The sequence below is a fragment of the Monodelphis domestica genome, chromosome 4 (genome assembly GCF_027887165.1).
Source record: "Monodelphis domestica isolate mMonDom1 chromosome 4, mMonDom1.pri, whole genome shotgun sequence".
Taxonomy (NCBI): Eukaryota; Metazoa; Chordata; class Mammalia; order Didelphimorphia; family Didelphidae; genus Monodelphis; species Monodelphis domestica.
The window spans coordinates 314,279,899-314,302,657 of NC_077230.1; the positions used below are offsets into that span (position 1 = coordinate 314,279,899).

A 22,759-nucleotide genomic window follows, 5' to 3' on the forward strand; every position below is an offset into this window, starting at 1 on the left:
TTGACAGAAAATATATTAGTCATAAATTGAAAAAAATATAACAAAAATATAATTCCTAGGGCTATGAGGGAAGCTATCTATTATTTGTGAATATTTTCAAACTGCTGGCCAGTGGCACTTGCTGCCTGATAACCTATCCTTATAGAAAAACATCAGATGCCCAAGTCTTAATCAACTTAGATTCTTCCATTCCTTTGTCCTTATTCCTTATGCTGATAAAAAATATTTTCCTGAATTAATATTTCAAATTAAAATCAGTGAATGTATAGTAATTAAAACTCTGTTAATAACAGTGTTGCTGTGAATATTGTTGAATATCTCATTAATATTAATTTGTAGCTGTATGTCAAGAGTAATTATTAACAACTAAGTTATACAATGGCAAGTCAAATATTGATTGATTGAACCATCAATCTGCATTCATGAAGGAACTAGCTATATCCATCAGTATTCTCTTTCTAGCATGCTTAAAACCAATGTTAGAATCCAGCAGAATTTAGAAATGACTACTGATGTATTCTTTTCTTTTCCATGACATTGTTATTGATTAGTTTTACAGTTTGTTAACAAGCAGACCTTTTTCATCATAATGATTTTCTTTTATATTACAAGAATGAGAGTTTCACAATAAAATCCTTACCTAAAGGTATTATCTATTCAAAATCAATATTATCAAAAAATGATTTACTGAATAATTTGGGAATACATGGCCTCAAATTATAATCTATGAAGAGATACTGACCATTGTGTAGGGAAATGAGCCAAAGTGAGCAGAGGAGGCAACTTTAGTTGTTTCTTCCAGTAGTGGTAATGGGTTTAGGAGAGTTAGTAAAGAGTCACATTCATTAACAATTCAATTTAATTTCAGAAACATTAATGACATTTTTTATTCATTTATTGCATTGTGCTAGGTGGAGAGTGTGATATAAAGCTTAGATAACACACTATCCCTGTCCTTAAAAGTTTATAATATTACAGAAGGATCTGATACCTACACAAATAAGTATAATACAAAGTAATTCATGGTCATTGCATAAGAGGGGTGGGGACCTAGATGTGACCTATAATGTGAGAATTATAGTAAAAAAATAGACAGTCATTTCCTCTTTAAGAGAATGAAGGAAGGCCTCCATGAAGAGGAGGAATTGGATTTGGGCTTTAAAAGATGATCACAACTTCAATAGATGAAGGGGACAAAAGGCAGGCATTATAGGAAATAGACTGAGTAATCATGGAGGAGTGCATTAGAAAACAACAGCCTTAAGTTCTTTGTACAGTACAGTACTATGAAGGAAAATGAGAGTTTATTTAGAACCTGATGATTCATATTGGAGTTGGACAACACTCTCATGTTTAGAATAGCAAAGATAAAATTTATTGCTGAGAAACCAGGCTGTAATTTTTGCTGGGAGAAAATGTGACAAAAATCACCAGTCTTTTTATCCTCCTTTAACTAGCCTAGCTCTTTTAATTGGCAAAGAACAAAGGAAATCTCAGCTGAATCATCACTATCATAAACCTGTCCTTTCACTCTTTTGATAGCATTTCTTCCCAAACTCTCTCTCTCTGAAATGAAGACCCTGTTTAGTACTTCATTATAAAAAATGAGGCTATCCATCCTTCATGAGCTTCTCCTCCTCCTCCTCTCTAATTCCATACTTTAAATTTCAACACTATCCCTGTGAATTTCAAAACTACTCCACCCTATTCAGACCATTCTTTAGAAAATTGGATTTAGCTATTTTCTGATCAATAACAATAGAGATACTTGGAATAACAGAGTCAGGTCTTGGAAACTACAATCTCCACCCTACTCAGTGTAACAAGATTAGGAAGGGCTACAGCAAACTCAAGATTTAATTATTTGAGAATATGGCCTTCAACAGACATGTGCAAAAAAAGGACAGATCTATGGGCAGTCCTAGGTCAAGCTGGAGCCACCATTGGCACATGTGAGACGTAGGAAGTGAGGTAGAGAACAGCCTCTGGGGTTCTAGGGACTTCCTGTGAAGAGGGCTAGAGTCAGTTGGAGGCTGGTGCTTGGAGTTGGAGGAGCCCCTCAGACTGCTTTCCTTCAGATTGGTCATGTGAGTGATAAGGACTGATCCCTTTCCTTGCCTTGACTATCCAGGGCCTTAAAGCCCCCTTGAGCCAAAGTGGGTATTTAAACTTCTTTCCTTCTCTCCCTTCTCTCTGTCTCTCTCTGTCTCTCTCTCTCTCTCTCTCTCTCTCTCTCTCTCTCTCTCTCTCTCTCATACTTTCTTCCTCCTGTTTGTAATTAAAACAGCATAAAAAATTTAGCAGCTGACTTGAGTGTTTCATTTAGGAATTACATAAGTGAATTCCTTGGCAACCTTAAATTAATATATATCAGTCTTTTAAAGTGATTTCAATATCACATCCCTCATTCTCTTCTATCTTGGATACAAAGAAGTAGACCTTTTACTAGCTGTGATGAACCAATATACTCATACCTTTAATCCTATCCCCTCAAATCCCTTGCATATTTGTTTCTTCAATCTTTCTCCTTCCCTAATTTTCAACCTCTCTTTATACATCCTTTCCTTTACTGTTGCCTATAAATATGTTCAAATCTCATCTAACATTCAGAAAATTGTCACTTGAGAACACTATGCTCTCAAAGCATAGCCCTAGAGTTCTCCCTTACATAACCAAAAATCCTAAGAAAAGGTTTTCTACACTCCCTTTTACTATCTCAGCTCTCATCTGTTTCCCAAGTCTTAGATTAATACTGTTTCCAAGGTGGTCCATTATCTTTTTATTGCAGTGTCCTTTTCTCAGACTTCACCCTTACTGACCTCTCTGTAGCACTGGATCTTGTTGATATCTTCTCTTTTTGGATATTCTCTCCTCTTTTGGGGTAGGTAGCTCTCTGCTGGGCTCCCAGGTTTGGTGCTCTTAGAGTGCTGAAGTTGTCTTTCCTTGTGGTCTAGTTTGTCCTTTCAGCTTTCTTAGCTGCTGTGATCCAATTTTCTGATGGATACCCTAGATTTTCAAGCCTTTCATAGCTCACAAGCTTGTAACTGGCCAATGGTGGAGAATGAAGGGGAGAACAGTAAAATGGAGATAATAACAGCACCTACCTCCCAGGACTTTTTTGAGGATTAAATTAAATAATATTTTAGTGTTTAGCACAATGCCTGGCACATAATAGGTGTTGTATATATTTGCTAGATATTAACAATAATAGTAAATCATAAGAATGTTTTCATGACCTAAAAGTCAATCTGTCAGATTTTGGTTCTGTTTCAAAAGAAATTTTAAGCCAGGAAGACTGGTGTATGCTGATAATAAGTAATGTGTTGACTCAACAGAAAAGAAATTATAAAAAGAAGTTAGGAAGTAAATATTAGATGGCAGGCTCAGAATTTCAGAAACTGAGGGCCTCAGCATAATATAATGTCAAGACAGAGTTCACTTAGGTGAAGGAATGGAAAAGGGATGGAACAGAAAACATTATAAAAAGAAGCTAGAAAATAAAGATTAGCTGGCATGTTCAGAATTTCAGAACTGAAGGCCTTAGCATAATATAAAATCAAGCCAAAGAGTTTACTTAGGAGAAGGAAGGGGAAAGGGATGGCTTACATGATGCTGTGGAAGGCTTTCCTTCAGAAAGGTCAGCCTGGGTAAGGAAGGGCAAGAGTAGTATCCCGGAATAAGAAAACAGAATTGTAATTTTATATTAGCTTGGCCTACCCATGAGCAATTAAAATTTTCTAATTGTTTAGTTTTGGCTTTGTGTAATAAGCGTTTTGATAAGGTGAGCAAGCCAACTCCAAGAAAAAGTAAGTGTCCATATATCCTGTATAAAATGTGTGAGGTGCTATAGCAGGCAGTCATTCCACCACCTATGACAAAAGGAAAGAAGAAACAGAAGCATGTCTATCCTGCTCCAGAAAATATAACATATAACATCAATAGATGTTGGAATATAAAGGGCAAAATCCATTTGGTATATAAATTACCACATAAAACCTGAAAGGAGATAGGAGATGAGAGAGATCATAGAAAGACACATGATTGATAAGAAGAGAATGAGCATTAATATATTGGCTGTTCTATGCCAGGTACTTGGCTAATTGATGTAAGACATCTCATTTGATCCTCTGATCACTCTAGGGTTAGTATTATTAACTCCATTTTACAGTTGAACTTGTAATTTCAGGTACAGGGAATTATGGGGTGAGGAGGCTATCTCTACCAATGTTGGATTGTATCTTTTTTGTGGTTTAGTCTTTTTTTTTTTAACCCCTAACCTTCTGTTTTAGAATGGATACTAAGTATTGGTTCAGAGGCAAAAGAGTGGTAAGGCCAAGGCAATGGGAGTTAAGTGACTCACCTAGGGTCACACAGATATGCAGTGGTCTGAGGTCACATTTGAACCCAGGACCTCCCCTCTCCAGGTTTGGCTCTCTGTCCATTGAACTGGGTAGAAGCCCCTGAAGTTTACAGTCTTTTTTTTTTTTAAACCTTAACATTCCATCTTAGAATCAATATTGGGTATTGGCTTCAAGGAAGAAGAGTGGTAAGGGCTAGGCAATGGGGGTTAAGTGACTTGCCCAGGGTCACACAGCTGAGAAGTGTCTGATGCCATATTTGAACCTAGGACCTCCTGTCTCTAGGCCTCGCTCTCAATCCACTGAGCTACCAAGCTGCCCTCTGAAGTTTAGTCTTAAAGAATTGTGAAGAGCATTGAGGATGAGTGACTTCCTCAAGGTCACACAAGAAATTATGTCCCAGGTAGAACTTGAACTCACATTTTCTGGGTCCTTTCTGCTTCTTTTCTGTCATTCTGAACCATCTGAACTAAGCTGAAACATCATCCTAGCTTTCTCTCTACTTAGAGTAGTCAGTAAGACCCAGGGGAAGAATTCTTCCGGGGACTTTCTCCATAACACCAGGAACATGCGCAAAGCCACACACACACTGCCGCGCATGCGCGACAACTCCGGGTTTCCGAAGCTCTTCCTCTGCTCCAGCAGCGCTGAGGTGGCTTTGACCAGAGAGGAATCGCTGCGATGGCCGAGGGCAGCAGCGCCGGGGAGGTAGCTGCTTTGCCGGTGTCGGGGCCGCCCAGCAGTCTTGGCAATGGGGCTAGCGGAGCCGCAACTCAGAGCAACAACCCGCTGTCTCGGAAGCTGCACAAGATACTGGAGACAAGGCTGGATAATGACAAGGTACCTGGGGCCGCCGGAGGCGGGGGGAGGGGGGAAAAGGAGGGAAGCCCGGGGTGGGGAGCGGGGCAGGGCCCGGGGCAGGCGTGGTGGAGGAGGGTATGGGAGAAGGAGGTATATGGCCTGGGGTCGGAGCAGGGAGGGAATCTCTCCGGGGGCGGGTCCTGCTGAAAGCCGAAAGGAAAGAGGCTCCTGAATCTCTGTACCAGTCCTGACCGTGACCATAACCATGACCCTGACATCATCCCAGAACCGTGTCCCAGAGTCTCTCTCTTGCTCCTCGCTGTGTTGGAACCTTCAGTCATACCATTCACTGTCCCTGCAGTTATGGGGCGGGGAAAGGGGCGGATCCGGAACCGCTTCATTTGCCCAAGTGGCTGGAGTCTGTATCTGTCTATCTGTCCTTCTGTCCTTCTACGTCTCTGTCTATCTACTTACCCAGAGTGAAAAAGTTATTGAACGAATAGTAATCCTGCTCTGTTATTCATTTATAAAAGGTACCCAGTGTAGACTAGGCTCTCTGGTAGGGGGAGGTGTTTAATAAATGTTGATTGATTGTTTTCATTTGGGACTTGAGAGGTAACAATTCAGAGTAGAAGTAATCTGCCCTCAGGAAGAATGGACAGTGCAAAAGAATGAGGATAAAGGAGAAGAAAGTGAATTAAGGATGAAACAAATAGAAGAGAGAAAGATATAATAGCTGGCATATGTACAGCATTTTAAGGTGTGCTGAGTACTTTATGAGTATTCTTAGTTCATCCTCACAACAGCTGTGGGAGCTAGGTACTATCTTTAGCCCCATTTTATAGATAAGGAAAAAGAGGCAAGCAAAGATTAATTCTTACAACCTCATGCCTAGGGTCTTCACTTAGCCTAACTGATCTCTAGATCCTATCTTTCTCTATTCCCAGCTCATACTAGGTACTGCCACACAAGTCTTCTAAAAACTGTCCTCTCAGGCCATCTCCCTTTGTCAAGGTTTTCAATAGATCTCAATTGCCTGACTTTGAAGGTTATCTACAGTGTCATAGCCTAACTTTCCAAACTTCCTTCTGTTCTATCTAGTCTAGTTCACCCATAGTATCTTAAACCTGTGTTGTATTTTCCTGACAATTTGCTTTTGTTCACATCATGTCTGCCCCCATTTCAGTTATATGAGTGAAAATTTATTTTTCAAGATCCAGTTTAAGCTCCATCTCTTCTGTTAAGCCCACTTTCTGTTATTGATGTAACCCATACTTCTCTGAACTTTCATGATGTACTGTCTGGCCACACCTCCTACTTGTTGAGTGTTGGAGTTTTTTTGAATAAAAGCCTAAGATTTTTTTTTCTCTTAAATTTAACTTTGGTTAATTTTGACTTATCGTTCTAGCCAGTCAAATATTTTTTCAATCGCAATTCTGTCTTCTGGTATGTTGGACATAACTATAACTTTATACTTTTTCTTTCTTCTTCCATCAGCCCATATTTATCTATGCCTTTTTTTTCAAGTAATTTATAAATATATTAAATAGCGCTAGCTTAAGAACAAATTCTTGGGGCACTTACTATACACCTACCCCTAAGATAACATTAACTTGTTTTTGACAACCCTTTGACTAAAATAATTTATTCATTTCCACATTTGTTTAAATGTTCTATCATTTAATGGGTAGCTCTCTAAATTTCACAAGAATTTAATGAAAGCATGCTAAAGGCAATATTCAGATTATTTAGTTCAGGCCATTTTTCTAACTTTTTGACATTTTTTTGGATACTAACTCCTCCATTATATTATGTAGAAATGAAGGTATTTTTACAGGATTGAAGAAGGTACAGGGGATATAGGAAGGACTGGTATCAGGGAATGGAGGGGTTAAATGGACAGAGGGAATGTGGAGGCTGGTGAGGTAAAAGGAGAGAGGTACCCCCTGCTGAGAGACTGTCTTTGAAATTCACTTTCACTCAACCCACAGGAGAGTTACCCCTAGTGTAAAGGATAATTTTAGTGTTGTGACTTAAAATCTAAAATTTAATTGGTCGCCAGGGAAAATCCCAAATAATAAAATATCCAAGTCAGCTGGAAATTTTATGGTGATTTAATTGATATAGTGGAGGAGATTAAGGAGAAGGAAGAAGGAAAGAAGTAGGATTTTTCTCCCTCCTGGCTAGGTCTGGGTGGGAAGATTAGGAGATCTAGAAAATAAGGTTTTTTGAAGAGTAAGGAGGAAAAGAATCTGCCTGAATTCCAAAGGGCTCAGCCAAGATGCTGGAACCTGAATCAGCTCAAGGGCAAATTCACTGCCAAAACCAGACAAATAACTGCCACCACTCCAAGATGTCAAAACTCCTAGAACGCTGCCAGTCAGAGTCACCTCTCCAGGGAAAGAGAGCGAAGAGAGCCAGTGATGTGCCTTATATAGACAGTTTTATGTCACTTTCCTGCATCTCATGTGTACCATTGATAGCTTAGTTTGACTTAGGATAGCCCAGGGGTCAGTCCGCTTTTTCTGCACATGTCTGTTGAAGGCCCTTTTTCTCAAATACTTAATCCTTGAGTTTGGTGCAGACCTTCCTAATCTTGTTAAACTAAGGAGGGTGGAGAAATGTAGAGTTCCCAAGCCCTAATTCTGTTAGTACAAGTATCTCTATTGTTATTGATCAGGAAATGAAATAGCTAAATCAGATCTTCTAAAGTATGGTCTGATTAGGGTGGAATAGTTTTAGAATTCATAATAGGTAAGGTTAGGTTAAGGATAACAGGACCAGTGTCTTTGAGAGAACTTCTGGGTACTAGTGAAGAGTACTTAGCAAGACTTGACTAGTAATTGAACCCCAGGGGTTCCCCTTGTTTGGCAAAAAGACTGTTACTGTTGGCTCTCGTTTCACCCAGGTTAATGGCTGTGCTTAGCTACCAGCCTCTTGTTCTTTGTTTTCCCTTCGATATTAATCTGACTGCGATTTTTCAATTTCTCAAATAGTTTAATAATTAGCATAAATCAAGAAAGCAGATAGGTAAGTGGGAATAGGAGACCCTTGCTGCTTCTTCAGCTGAACCAAGATGGCTCAGCTTCAGCTTTCTTTATCTTCTACATAGCTAGTCACTATCTTTATCATACTAAACAAAAGGCAAATGTCTTTCTTGGGAAGGTCAAGGGATGGAAAGGATCTTCAGGATGACTCCCTGAAATTAAGGGATCGACCCCTTTCAGCAGCTTACTTTGTCTTGTTTTTAGTCTAATGGATGCTCTCACACCTACAGAAACCTTCTTTTTCTTCTGGGAAGGGGAAATGGGGGGTCCCCACAGGTTGGGATATAGAGCTCTGGGTCTTTGCTCCACACTCAGCTGAGTTCAGAGGGCAAAGACCCCTCAGTTAGCAGTTTTTTTTCCCCACAATCCTCTTCTCTCACTCCAACTGTCACCCCCCCTCCCGATCACATTCCAACCACTGTCTGCTCCATCTCAGTGGGCAGAAATGCCAAAGCTTGATTCACAGTTTTCCTTTCCACAATTAATGTCATCCAGTATTTCCACTTTATTTTTAGAGTGACAAAAAACACCAAATAATCAGCTTGGACCTTCTCCTTTAGATGAATTCAATGCTGTTAATGTTGGGCTGTTACTCATTTCTACCATGTCTCTACAGTGTCACATTTTGAAATATCAAGTATGGGTCATCTGCATGACATTTATTTTTTCTAATGTTCCTTTTAGCACATGTAGAATTTTTTTCTTTTTTACAAATTAAGGAAATCTGTAGTAATGAAGTTGTGAGTAATGAATTCTTAATGTTTATTGTCTTCCCTAAAAAGTATTAATCTTTTAAGTGATTTAATTTATGCACTAATTGGTAAATTTAGTGTTAGTATAATAAAAATTACTGGCAATATTTGCCTTGGAATTAGAAGATACTTTTAAATAAGTAGAGCTCATTTATTAGAATAAGATTTTGATGTATTTATTATCCTTTGTTTAGGAGATGCTAGAAGCTCTCAAGGCACTTTCAACCTTCTTTGTGGAAAATAGCTTACGAACCAGAAGAAATTTACGTGGAGATATTGAACGCAGAAGTTTAGCCATCAATGAGGAATTTGTGAGCATATTCAAGGAAGTAAAGGAGGTATAATATGGATTTGCTTAAAACATTTGCTATTTTGCAGTCTATTACAATTTTTAAACTTTCATTTTTTCTTTGTATCTGTGAATTATGTATTTGGATTATTCTAGTTTCTCATGTACTTGAAGAGCTTCACATTTCACTGCTGCTTGGACAGATTTAGTTTAGGTTCTAAGAGACTTTCTCATGAATATTTGGTCTGGCTTTTCTTGAATGGTTTTTCAGGAAAAGTGTTCTATGATTTAACGTGGTTCTCCATGAATAGCTACTTTAAAATTGGTGTTGAATAACTATTTTGACTTTCCATATCTTAAATAATATCAGAGTATGTTGGAAGTACTATTCTGTCACACATAAATGGGCTGTTTCTTCGCCTTGAGATGAAACCAATTTTAATTGTTTTTTATACCAATGTTTTGTGACTTATTATATAAAACATGATATTGTACAAGATTTTTATTCACTAATTACTGTATCCTGGGAGGTAGGTGTATTACTGTAATATTAATTAATTACTGTAATACCTTTATGTGATTTTAACTAATGGGAAATATCCAGGAAATACTTCAGAAAATGCATTGGTAGTTGTCATAAAAATGAAATCCATCCCAGTAACTTCAGTTATAAATAAAGACAGAAGCAATGTGCTTGCTTATTTTATGAATTTATTACTTTCATATGGAGATTGTATAATTTTTTAGTTTGCCAGTATTGAAGCTATAATTTGAACTTGCTTATTAAATAGAAGAATAAAATTTAATATAAAAAAAGAATGTTGCTAACATTTACAGTTTTGATTATTTTTTTCACAGCTTTGATTTATTAAATAAATTATGGCCTCTAAAGCAAATGTTAGAACCAACTTGTTTGAGTAGTTTGGAAACTCTGTCATTGTTCTTGGATTGCATGTTGACCAACTGCTACTGTTTGGTAAATGCTTTGAAATAATAGAAACTGACTAGTTCAAAGTAACTGCTGGGACTTAATTTTATGAGTAGATTACCTCTTGCATATATTAGAATATGGAAAGTAATATCTCCAGAGCTTGGGCTTAGGAAATTTTCACAATCTAAGATCTCAGTAAAAAGAAAATAAATTTCAATTCTAGAATGGGTTCTGAAACTTCCATTTGTTTGTAAATGGGTTGTTTTGTAAGAATAAGGGATAAGGGAGAGGAAAAAATGCAAAGGTTGTCTCTAAGAAGAAGAGAGAAGAATTTAGCCACAAACCCTAGGAAAAAGATTCTAGAAGGAGGGAGCTCTGCAGAAGGGGGTTTGGGGAATTTACTTAGAAAAATGGTCACTCTAGAACTGCCTTCTCTCTGAGCTGGAAGGGAGAACAACTGCTCCATCAATTCCTGAGAACTGACTAGTTTTGTAGAAAAACTAGGTGGTTTTTGTTTGTGGAGGAATACCTGGGAGGAGATCTGTGTTTCCCCGAACTGCTGTGAACAATTTGACTGTTGCAGTTTGGCTAAGGTAAACCAAAGTGTTTTACATCTGGGACTTTGGGTTTTACCTAGGAAGCCAAACCCAGACTTGGGGAAGGACTCAGTCCACCTGTGAATCCTCTCAGTCTTTTAGAGACAATCTGGGATATTTAGTTTAGCAAGGTAGTCAGATGGGTTTTGGGTCTAGATGGATCAGGGAGCTGTTAAGGAGGGCTTGATTTAGAACATTTTATTCAATTAATTAATTTAGAATATTTTTCCATGGTTACAAAATTCATGTTCTTCCCCCCCATACCCCCTCTTGTAGCCCACACGCAATTCCATTGGGTTTTACATGTGTCATTGATCAAGACCTATTTCCATATTACTGATATTTGCACTATTGTGATCATTTAAGGTCTATGTCCCCAATCATATCCCCATCGACCCATGTGATCAAGCAGTTGTTTTTTTTCTGTGTTTTTGTTCCCACAGTTCTTCCTCTGAATGTGGATAGTGTTCTTTCTCATAGGTCCCTCAGAATTGTCCTGGATCATTGCATTACTGCTAGTAGAGAAGTCCATTACATTCAATTATACCACAGTATATCATTCTTTATGTATAATGTTCTCCTGCTTCTGCTTTTAAGGAGGGCTTGAGAAGACCAGAAGAGCATCCTCATGAGGGGAGCATAGAAAAGTGGGTAGAGATTGAGCTTTTTAGAGACAGGAACCCTATCAAGTTTATCTGTCAGTTTCCCTAACCTTCATAAGCCAAATAAACTTGGTTTCCTATATTCTCAAGGGGTTTGTACTTAACTGGTGCTGGATTGTCTCTAGGTGGGTTTTTTTTTTTTCCATCACCAATCCATCTAGGTCTTTTCCAATCAAACTATCTCCTTTGGGAAGTAGTTTTCTTTTTCATTTTATTCTCAGCAGTTGCATAGTTCACCATATAAAACTGGTAATTCTTTTTTGGTAACTTTGCTTGGATGCTTCATTTTCCCCTTTCTTCTGCAGGCCCACCTTAGTAAATTACTTATATTTGAGTTTCAGAGATAGGAAACTGGGATTTTAAAGTATTTTGAAGAACCTTTTTCTGTTATTGGAACTCTTTCCTTTGTATACCTGTGTTCTGTTTGTTTGAGAATCTGAATTCAGAAAAAGAAGGAAATACTTTATTCTAGAATTGGTAGTCAGTGTTATTAGAATTATTAGAGGCATCTAGCTTTCACAGAGGAAAGTGCTGGAATGAGTCAGAAAGACTTGAGTTCAGATACTCTGTTTGACTCAGTTTCTTCAACTATCAAATAGGAATACCAGCACCTACCTCCCAGGATTGTTTTGAGGATTAAATGAGATAGTAATTATAAAGCACTTAGCACAATGTCTGGCACAGAATAAGTGCTATGTATAAGTGTTAGCTATTACTCTTTTTCTTAGTAGTAGTAATAAGCTTAAAATCCCAAATAATCAGTAAGTTTGATTTTGATGATAGAAGGAAACTATAGATATGACACAAAATTATTTAATATAAGTTAATGAGTAGAAACCTCCCAAACTTCTCTGCTTCTGTTTTTTTTTTTGTCAGAAGTTAGTAGAAAGATCATTCCTATGTAAAGATTTAAAGGAACTGATACTAAGTGAGGTAATCAAGAATAGGAAGAGAATATAAATATAGTAACTTAAAAATCTGAGGAAAAACAATAGAGCACTAAAAAGTGTTTGAATTCTGATTAGTTTCAATGCCTTTTCTCAGCCTCAAAGAAAAAAATAATAAAATATCTTCTAGGGAATAAAAATTGAGATTTATTGGGAAAAAGCAGAGGGTCTCAGTAAAACTTAAAAAAATTTTAAATGTCATTAATAAACAAATGATTAATATTCTTTATAGAAAAACAACACACAGCCCCTGCTCTTCAGGAACCTTACATTCTATTGGGGGAAGAATACACATATAACAGGCCTCAGCCACAAGTCAAGTTGGGTGTAGTGGCAAAATAGATGGCAATACATCTTATTCTGATGTTGTTCTTATTGATAAAACCTTATCTATTTCTCATACTGAACCATTTTACTGTGCCAAGGACCTTGGTTATAAGAACTTTGCTTTTTTGGCCTTTATTAATTGCTCCTGAGGAATTAGGTGCTTTTTGTTAAATAAGGAATTATCCGTTGTCTCCCAATCTGAGCAGAAAAGATTATGGAATCATAGATGTAGGGTTGGAAGGAGTCCAAGGAATCACATAGTCCAATTCCTTTTATTTTACATATGAGGAAACTAATGTTCAAGATGGTTTAGTGATTTGTCCAAGGTCACATATGTAGTTTGAAAGGTGAAATTTGAATTCAGTTCCCTTGATTCCAGACCCAGTGCTCTTTCTTCTGTGCTAAGATAAATACATTTTGTTCTATTACTCAGGGCAAACTTCTTTTTTAAATGATACAAATGTAGCTAAATATAGATATTAGAAATTTTGAAAATATGTTTTGGTGGATAGGAAAGACTTTTCAAGAGAAGTATATATTTCCTTGGCAGCATTTAGGGTAGTTAAAAAATATTTTTCTCCATTTTTTAGGAACTTGAAAGTATAAATGAAGATGTACAAGCAATGAGTAACTGTTGTCAAGACATGACAAGTCGCCTGAAGGTAATATAAAATTTTTAGACATCTCTCAAGTGTCTGTCTTAATAAATGCATTTATTATTTATTATGCTTATGTTGTGTGGCAAATTTCAGCATAAACAATTATGTGGACTATTTGAATTTTTCATTTCTTTTATCTTATATAATTAACTTTCTCATTCCCTTATGTAATCAGTCTCAGCTTACTAGAAGTGTAATGAACATTGCAATCTTCCTTCTTATTCCTATATTGCACTGAAGCAGTGATTTCTTTTTCTGGAAATGTCAGGCAAATATGGTTTCAGAAAGGGCTTTAGGATTATGAATCCAGACTATGGTATGCTAGTTTAAACTAAAGTCTAATTCTAGTTATTTGGAGATTGGGTGGGGGGGGGGAAGAGGGGAAAATTTATTTAGAGAATAATCCAAATTAACTTTTTGTTTATTTTAAAATACCTCTGTGATGGTGTTTAGTTTGAAATACTTCTGAATCTGTCCTAAACAACATCTGAACCTCAAGTTAACTTAGAATTCTAAAGTCAAAGTGGACTAATTACTTCCTGTTTTGATCCTTTAGGATCCCAGTATCATTTGCCATCAGGTCCCCTTGTCTTCATTCCGTATTCTAAAGTCATATTTTTAGGATTCTCCGCAAACCAACAAAATAAGTAAAAATCTTTTCCTTAAGTCAGGAATTTTTTCATATATAGTCATAAGGTACTAACATGATATAGTTAATTCTCCCATGGTTGCTATCTCATTAAAATTTCTTATGAAAGTTTTGGATAATAAAGCTAGTTCTACTATAATCTTATAGTTATTAAGATTTTAAACATTAGCTGTAAATGTTTTTTAGCATATCTTTAGATCTGTTTATTTTGATTCCAGATAATACATTTTCATTTTTTATCTTCTTTATTGTCATTTTTACATCTATTTAAAGTTTGAGGATACCATTCTAATGTTCTTTATCTTCTTCCTTTCTGTTTATTTCTTTTATCAGTATTATGTTTTCAAAATCTTTTTTGCCTTTCCTTAAATTCCTTTTGAAGTATTTTATTTCTGTACTATTTTTCCTTTCCATATACCATTTAATGCATCTTATTTATTTACAATAGATTCTTTTGTAATTAACTATATTCTGAAAAATGATTTCATTTTCTTTTTTTAGCTTTTCTTGATTTTCCTATGATTTTTGTTTTTTTGTTTTTGCTGTTTTCTTTTGCTTTACTTATGTACATACAAACACATATTCATTCTCTCTCTCTCACACACATACAAACACACACACACACACACAGGAAAGAGGGAGAGATCCTTAAGAAAAGTCATTCTGGGCATGAAGCCCAGGAAGTCCCAGCCTCAAATTCCATCTTTTTGGCATTTTGACCAAAGGAAAGTCATTTAACCACTCTCAACTTCAACCTATGGTAATAAGTCAATAGGAAATTTGCTTGTCTATGTACTATGTACTGTGCTAGGTGCTGGGGATATAAAGAAAGACAAAAACTTGTACCCTGCCTTTAAGAAACTCAGAGCCTCCTCATGTTATGTGATTGGTTGGTGAAACAAATATATGTAAAAGTTTACAATTTCTTTTTATAATTGTTATAGTCATTACAATTTAGGGCACTATTTATCCCTGTTATTAATATTACTAGTCAGCTATGTGGTATAATGGATATAGCTCTGGACTAGACAGGAAAATCCAAATTCAAATTTTGTCTCAGTCAATAGCTGTGTGACTTTGGGAAGTCATTTAACCTCACTTTGCCTCAGTTTCTTTATTTGAAAAAATGGGGCCAGTAATAGTTCCTACCTCCCACAGTTATTTTGAAGAAAAAGTAAGATAACATTTCTAAAGTTGAAATCTAACAGAACACCAGATCCTGGATATTTTTGTACTTGGAACTAAAATACTAGGCCAGCTGCCTGAAGCTTAGTCCTTTGAGCCAATTAAATCTCAGTAACAATTTGAATACCTTTTAAGGATAAGCTCCTTGGGCTGGGGTCTTAAGATTTTCCCCATATCGGGTCAGCTGGGTTACTCAGTGGATTGAGAACCAGGCCTAGAGATGGGAGGTCCTGGGTTCTGTGAAGAACTTATTACTACAACAGAAAGACTTGCAAGCAAGTTCAAGGAATGGAAGCTTGAAGATCTATAAACCAGGAAGATCCCAAAGATCTTACCCTTCCCTAAACAGTGAAAAATAAGGAAAAAAGAGATGTTTTTGCAGATAATCTGTGGACTGGTGGTACTCTCAGTCTTTGCATGTTATTGGATTTATAATTTAATGTAGAGTGCAGTGACTAATATTCTGATGGACACTGTAGGCCTGATTTCTAATTTGACTGCTTTTATTTAATGGCTATATCCTTCACTACTGACACTGTACTATGGCAAATCCTCACCCAACTGTATGTGTTTACCATGGATGCCATATAGACCTTCTCATATCTCAAGAACATTATTAAGTTTCTGACACCAAAGAAAGAAGCTCAAATCCTGGTTGTAGACACAAATCTGGAACAGCTAGTTAAAAAAATGTGTGAGGAGTTTCTGCAAAGACAAGGATTAGATCAGGCCCAATTCCATCGAAATGGGCAAGAAGATACTGGTCTTTTTTGTCTTTTTTTTTATTTTTTTAAAATAATATTTTATTTGATCATTTCCAAGCATTATTCATTAAAGACAAAGATCATTTTTCCTTCCTCCCCACCCCCCATAGCCGACGCGTGATTCCACTGGGTGTCACATGTGTTCTTGATTCGAACCCATTTCCATGTTGTTAATATTTGCATTAGAGTTTCGTTTAGAGTCTCTCCTCTGTCATGTCCCCTCAACCGCTATAGTCAGGCAGTTGCTTTTCCTTGGTGTTTCTATTCCCATAGTTTATCCTTTGCTTATGAATAGTGTTTTTTCTCCTAGATCCCAGCAGATTGTTCAGGGACATTACACCACTACTAATGGAAAAGTCCATTACGTTCGATTATACCACAGTGTATTAGTCTCTGTGTACAATGTTCTCCTGGTTCTGCTCCTCTCGCTCTGCATCACTTCCTGGAGGTTGTTCCAGTCTCCATGGAATTCCTCCACTTTATTATTCCTTTTAGCACAATAGTATTCCATCACCAACATATATCACAATTTGCTCAGCCATTCCCCAATTGATGGGCATCCCCTCGTTTTCCAGTTTTTGGCCACCACAAAGAGCGCAGCTATGAATATTTTTGTACAAGTCTTCTTGTCCATTATCTCTTTGGGGTACAGACCCAGCAGTGCTATGGCTGGATCAAAGGGTAGACATTCTTTTGTCGCCCTTTGGGCATAGTTCCAAATTGCCCTCCAGAATGGTTGGATCAGTTCACAACTCCACCAGCAATGCATTAATGTCCCAACTTTGCCACATCCCCTCCAGTATTCATTACTTTCCTTTGCTATCATGCTAGCCAATCTGCTTGGTGTGTGAGGTGATACCTCAGAGTTGTTTTGATTTGCATCTCTCTGATTATAAGAGATTTAGAACACTTCTTCATGTGCTTATTAATAGTTTTGATTTCTTTATCTGAGAACTGCCTATCCATGTCCCTTACCCATTTATCAATTGGAGAATGGCTTGATTTTTTGTACAATTGATTTAGCTCTTTATAAATTTGAGTAATTAAACCTTTGTCAGAGGTTTCTATGAAGATTTTTCCCAGTTTGTTGTTTCCCTTCTGATTTTAGTTACATTGGTTTTGTTTGTACAAATGCTTTTTAATTTGATGTAGTCAAAATTATTTATTTTACATTTTGTGATTCTTTCTATGTCTTGCTTGGTTTTAAAGTCTTTCCCCTCCCAATGGTCTGACATGTATACTATTCTGTGTTTACCCAATTTACTTATGGTTTCCTTCTTTATGTTTAAGTCATTCACCCATTTTGAATTTATCTTGGTGTAGGGTGTGAGGTGTTGATCTATTCCTAATCTCTCCCATACTGTCTTCCAATTTTCCTAGCAGTTTTTATCGAATAGTGGATTTTTGTCCCAAAAGCTGGGATCTTTGGGTTTATCGTATACTGTCTTGCTGAGGTCGCTTCCCCCAGTCTATTCCACTGATCTTCCTTTCTGTTTCTTAGCCAGTACCAAATTGTTTTGATGACTGCTGCTTTGTAATATAGTTTAAGGTCTGGGACTGCAAGGCCCCCATCATATGTGTTTTTTTTTTTCATTATTTCCCTGGATATCCTTGATCCTATATTCTTCCAAATGAACTTTGTTATGGTTTTCTCTAATTCAGTAAAATAGTTTTTTGGTAGTTCAATGGGTGTGGCACTAAATAGATAAATAAGTTTGGGTAGGATGGTCATTTTTATTATATTGGCTTGTCCTATCCAAGAGCAGTTAATGTTTTTCCAATTGTTCAAGTCTAGTTTTAGTTATGTGGAGAGTGTTTTGTAGTTGAGTTCATATAGTTCCTGTGTTTGTCTCGGGAGAGAGATTCCTAGGTATTTTATTTTGTCTAAGGTGATTTTGAATGGGATTTCTCTTTCTAGTTCTTGCTGCTGAGCTGTGTTGGAGATATATAGAAAAGCTGATGATTTATGTGGGTTTATTTTGTATCCTGCAACTTTGCTAAAGTTGTTGATTATTTCAATTAGCTTTTTGGTTGAATCTCTAGGATTCTTTAAGTAGACCATCATGTCATCCGCAAAGAGTGATAACTTGGTCTCCTCCTTGCCTATTTTGATGCCTTCAATTCCTTTATCTTCTCTAATTGCTACTGCCAGTGTTTCTAGTACAATGTCAAATAGTAGAGGTGATAATGGGCATCCTTGTTTCACTCCTGATCTTATTGGGAATGCATCTAGTTTATCCCCATTGCAGATGATGTTGGCTGATGGTTTTAGATATATACTGTTTATTATTTTTAGGAACGACCCTTCTATTCCTATGCTTTCTAGTGTTTTTAATAGGAATGGGTGTTGTATTTTTATCAAATGCTTTTTCTGCGTCTATTGAGATAATCATGTGATTCTTGTTGGTTTGTTTGTTGATGTGGTCAATTATGTGGATGGTTTTCCTAATATTGAACCAGCCCTGCATCCCTGGTATAAATCCTACTTGATCATGGTGGATGATCCTTCTGATCACTTCCTGGAGTCTTTTTGCTAGTATCTTATTTAAGATTTTTGTATCTATATTCATTAGGGATATTGGTCTATAGTTTTCTTTCTCTGTTTTTGACCTGCCTGGTTTTAGAATCAGTACCATGTTTGTGTCATAAAAGGAGTTTGTTAGAACTCCCTCTTTGCTTATTATGTCAAATAATTTGTATAGTATTGGGATTAACTGTTCTCTGAATGTTTGATAGAATTCACTGGTGAATCCATCAGGCCCTGGGGATTTTTTTCTTAGGAAGTTCTTTGATGGCTTGTTGGATTTCATTTTCTGATATGGGATTATTTAAGAATTCTATTTCTTCTTCTGTTAGTCTAGGCAGTTTGTATTTTTGTATATATTCATCCATATCACCTAAATTGGTGTATTTATTGCCATATAATTGGGCAAAGTAATTTCTAATGATTGCTTTAATTTCCTCTTCATAGGAGGTGCTGTCCCCCTTTTCATCTTTGATGCTGTGAATTTGCTTTTCTTCCTTCCTTTTTTTAATTAGATTGACCAGTATTTTGTCTATTTTGTTTGTTTTTTCAAAGTACCAGCTTCTTGTCTTATTTATTAAATCAATAGTTCTATCACTTTTGATTTTATTAATTTCTCCCTTAATTTTTAGTATTTCTAGTTTGGTTTTCTGCTGGGGGTTTTTAATTTGATCGCTTTTGAGTTTTTTTATTTGCATTTCCAATTGATTGATCTCTGCTCTCCCTAGTTTATGGATATATGCACTCAGGGATATGAATTTACCTCTGATTACCACTTTGGCTGCATCCCAAAAGGTTTGAAAGGATGTCTCGCCATTGTCATTTTCCTCGATAAAATTATTAATTGTTTCTATGATTTCTTCTCTAACTAAATGATTTTGGAGTATCATATTGTTTAATTTCCAATTAGTTTTTGATTTGGTTTTCCATGTACCTTTACTGATCATTATTTTTATTGCCTTGTGATCTGAGAAGGCTGCATTTATTATTTCTGCTTTTCTGCATTTGTGTGCTATGTTTCTGTGACCTAATGTATGGTCAATTTTTGTGAATGTGCCATGTGGTGCTGAGAAGAAGGTGTATTCCTTTTTATCCCTATTTATTTTTCTCCATATGTCTATTAATTCTAATTTTTCTAAGATTTCATTTACTTCTTTCACCTTTCTTATTTATTTTTTGGTTTGATTTATCTAAATTTGATAATGGTTGGTTTAAGTCTCCCACTAATATGGTTTTACTGTCTATTTCTTCCTTCAATTCTCCTAGTTTCTCCATTAGAAATTTGGGTGCTATATTATTTGGTGCATACATGTTGATTAGTGATATTTCCTCATTATCTAAAACCCCTTTTAACAAAATATAATTACCTTCCCTATCCCTTTTGATCAGGTCTATTTTTGCTTTGGCTTTATCAGATATCATGATTACCACTCCTGCCTTCTTTCTGTCAGTTGAGGCCCAGAAGGTCTTACTCCATCCTTTAATTCTGACCTTGTGGGTGTTAATCCGCCTCATGTGTGTTTCTTGAAGACAACATATGGTAGGGTTTTGGATTCTAATCCATTCTGCTATTCTTCTACGTTTTATGGGTGAGTTCATCCCATTCACATTCAAAGTTATGACTGTCATTTGTGGACTCCCTGTCATTTTGATATTCTTCCCTAGTTCTAACCTTTTATTCTTAGGTTCTACCTTTTAGTCCAGTGATTTACTTTAAATTGGTCCCCCTTGTCCCCTCCCTTGATATGTTTCCCTTTTTAGTCCCTCCCTTTTTGTTCCTTCCCCTTCCCCCCCTCTCTTTCCCTCCCCTTTTGTTTTCCCTCTCCCCCTCCCCACCTTTGTTTTCCCTTCTCCCTACCCTTGTTGGGTAAGATAGAATTCAAGATCCCAATGTATCTGGATGTTTTTCCCTCTCAGATTTGATTTCCCTGAGAGTAAGGTTTAAGTAAAAATTCTCTTCCTCTCCTTCTTATAGGAGTTTTCTTCCCCTCCCCTTCCCATGTGAATCTTTGTGTGAGAAAGATTATTTTATTTGGTCTTTCTTTTCCCCCTATTTACACATTACATTTTCCCCACATGTTAGTATACATAGATTGATATAAATGTAGTCCTTATAGAAGAGAGTTTGAGTAAAAGAAGAAGATAAGATTTTTCTCCTTTTCCCTTTCCTTCATATTTACCTTTTCAGGTATTCCATGCTCTTTGATTTTCGATATCGAACTTTCCACAGAGCTCTGGTCTTTTCATTGCAAAAAGTTGGAAATCTTCTATTTTGTTGAATGCCCATACTTTCCCTTAGAAGTATATAGTCAGTTTTGCTGGGTAGCTGATTCTTGGTTGAAGACCCAGCTCTCTTGCCTTTCTGAAGATCATGTTCCATGCCTTACGATCATTCAGAGTAGAATTTGCAAGGTCTTGTGTGACCCTGATTGGCATTCCTTTATATCTAAATTGTCTTTTTCTGGCTTCTTGTAGGATTTTTTCTTTTGTTTGAGAGTTTTGGAATTTGGCAACTACATTCCTGGGAGTTGTCTTTTGGGGGTTTATTGTAGAGGGTGTTGCTCTGTCAGTGGCTGTATTGCCCCCTTGTTCTAGAATCTCTGGGCAATTTTCCTTGATTATCTCTTGTATAACGATGCTGAGTTTACTGTTTATTTCTGGCTTTTCTGGAAGTCCAATTATTCTTAAATTATCTCTTCTCCCTCTATTTTCCAAATCTGTCACTTTGTCAGTGAGATATTTCATGTTCTCTTCTAATTTCTTGCTCTTTTGGCTTTGCTTTATTAGTTCTTGCTTTAAAGCCTGGTTTTCTTTTGCAGTTTGGTCAAACTGGTTTTGTAGATGCGTGAATTTCTTTTGCATTATTTCCCACTTTTCCTTCTAGAAGGCTTCCATCTTTTTGATCATTTCAGATTCAAATTCTTCATGGGTTTGTGGAGAGTTTCCATTTCCTTTGGAAGGTTTCGGAGCATTTGCTTGTGTTTCCTCTTCTATCTCCTCTGTGTTTTGTATTTTTGCTCCATAAAATGTGTCCAAAGTCACCCCCTTCTTCTTGTTTTTTTTTTTTTTTAATTTTGGGACTTTTGTGCTTCTGTGGAGTTTGCCATCTCTATCTGAGTGGGGGGGACTAGCTTTTCTTATCTCTGTCTGGCGTTCAGAGGTTTTAGCCCTAGGCAGATTGTCCGTTCTATGCAGTTGTTGTTCTGTCTTCTCGGGAAGCCAGGAATTGCTGGTGTGTCCCTGTTACTGCCCTCCTCTCCTCGGCACCCTCCTGATGCTTCTCCGTTGCCTTACTTTCAAGCTCTAAGCCTGGCTTTGCCCTTGTTCCTGTGCCTTAGCTGGCCAGCTCCAATACTCTGCAGGTGGAGGGGCCGCGGCTTCCCGGAGCTCCGAGGGCTCCTCCCAGGGGGTTACCAGCTCCCCTGTCCCTCTCTGTTTGCCTGCTGTCTGGGTGCCCCCTCGACTGGGTTAGGTTGTTTTCAGGATGTGGCCTTCAGAATAGCAGGCCATGGGGCTCTGAGGTTGCCTCTGCTGCCTCGGACTCGTACTCGGCGCTCTGGGTTGGGGGGTATGGGTCATAGGATCTTCCTTCTGCCTACCCCTTAGGTCTGAGTGGTCTCGGATTCTGGCTTTTGGGGGGGGGCGTACCTTTTGATCCATGTCCAGGTCCAGGAGGAGGACTCCCGGGGTCTATGCTGTTGATCGTTTTGAATTTCGGTGCCCTAGGAGCATTCGGTTTGAGATCGGTAAGGAAGGGTTTCAGGAGATCTGAACTTTAGCTTTCTCTAAGTCGCCATCTTGACTGGAAGTCTCGATCCTGGTCTTAAGGACAAAGAAGGAGAAGGATAAGAAAACAAATGGAAAGAACAAGAAAGGAGCTCAGGAAAATGGCAATGATGCTGAAAAAATATTACCACTCGGGGACATTGCAAATATATCAGACAGTGCAGGTGTGGTTCATTCCAAAGTGCACAGTTTTCCACCCAGGAAATCAAATCTGATGCAGATTTCCAAAATTTCTCTGTGAATCTTACCGAGTGCTCAAGGAATTGAAGAGGGTGTTTAAAATTTTTTAGCCCGATTTTTAGGATACTGAGTTCCTCCTTTTGGAATTATTTAGCCCCCATGAGCATAGGCAATTTATTGATAAGACCAGAACCGACAGCACCCTGACGAGCTGGCCCACTGAAGAGCAGAGAGAAGACTTTGATTCTACTAATCCAGCTTGCATGGTTTATTTGAGGAAATGCAGGGAGGATCTTCTTCAG

At 37.3% G+C, this 22,759-nt stretch overlaps 1 protein-coding gene across 2 annotated transcripts in view; it reads left to right on the forward strand.

Moving 5' to 3' along the window:
* Positions 1–4,943: 4,943 nt before the first annotated feature.
* The window catches only part of COG6 (component of oligomeric golgi complex 6), a 153,986-nt gene continuing 136,170 nt past the window's right edge, over positions 4,944–22,759 (forward strand). The window contains exons 1-3 of one of the 2 annotated variants that reach the window (XM_001368196.3): positions 4,944–5,198; positions 9,153–9,296; positions 13,301–13,372. In XM_001368196.3, coding sequence (XP_001368233.1) covers positions 5,040–5,198; positions 9,153–9,296; positions 13,301–13,372 — 375 coding nt within the window. In that variant the 5' untranslated portion in view covers positions 4,944–5,039. The remainder of the gene's footprint in view (positions 5,199–9,152; positions 9,297–13,300; positions 13,373–22,759) is intronic. The other variant, XM_016421917.2, reaches the window with a different exon arrangement.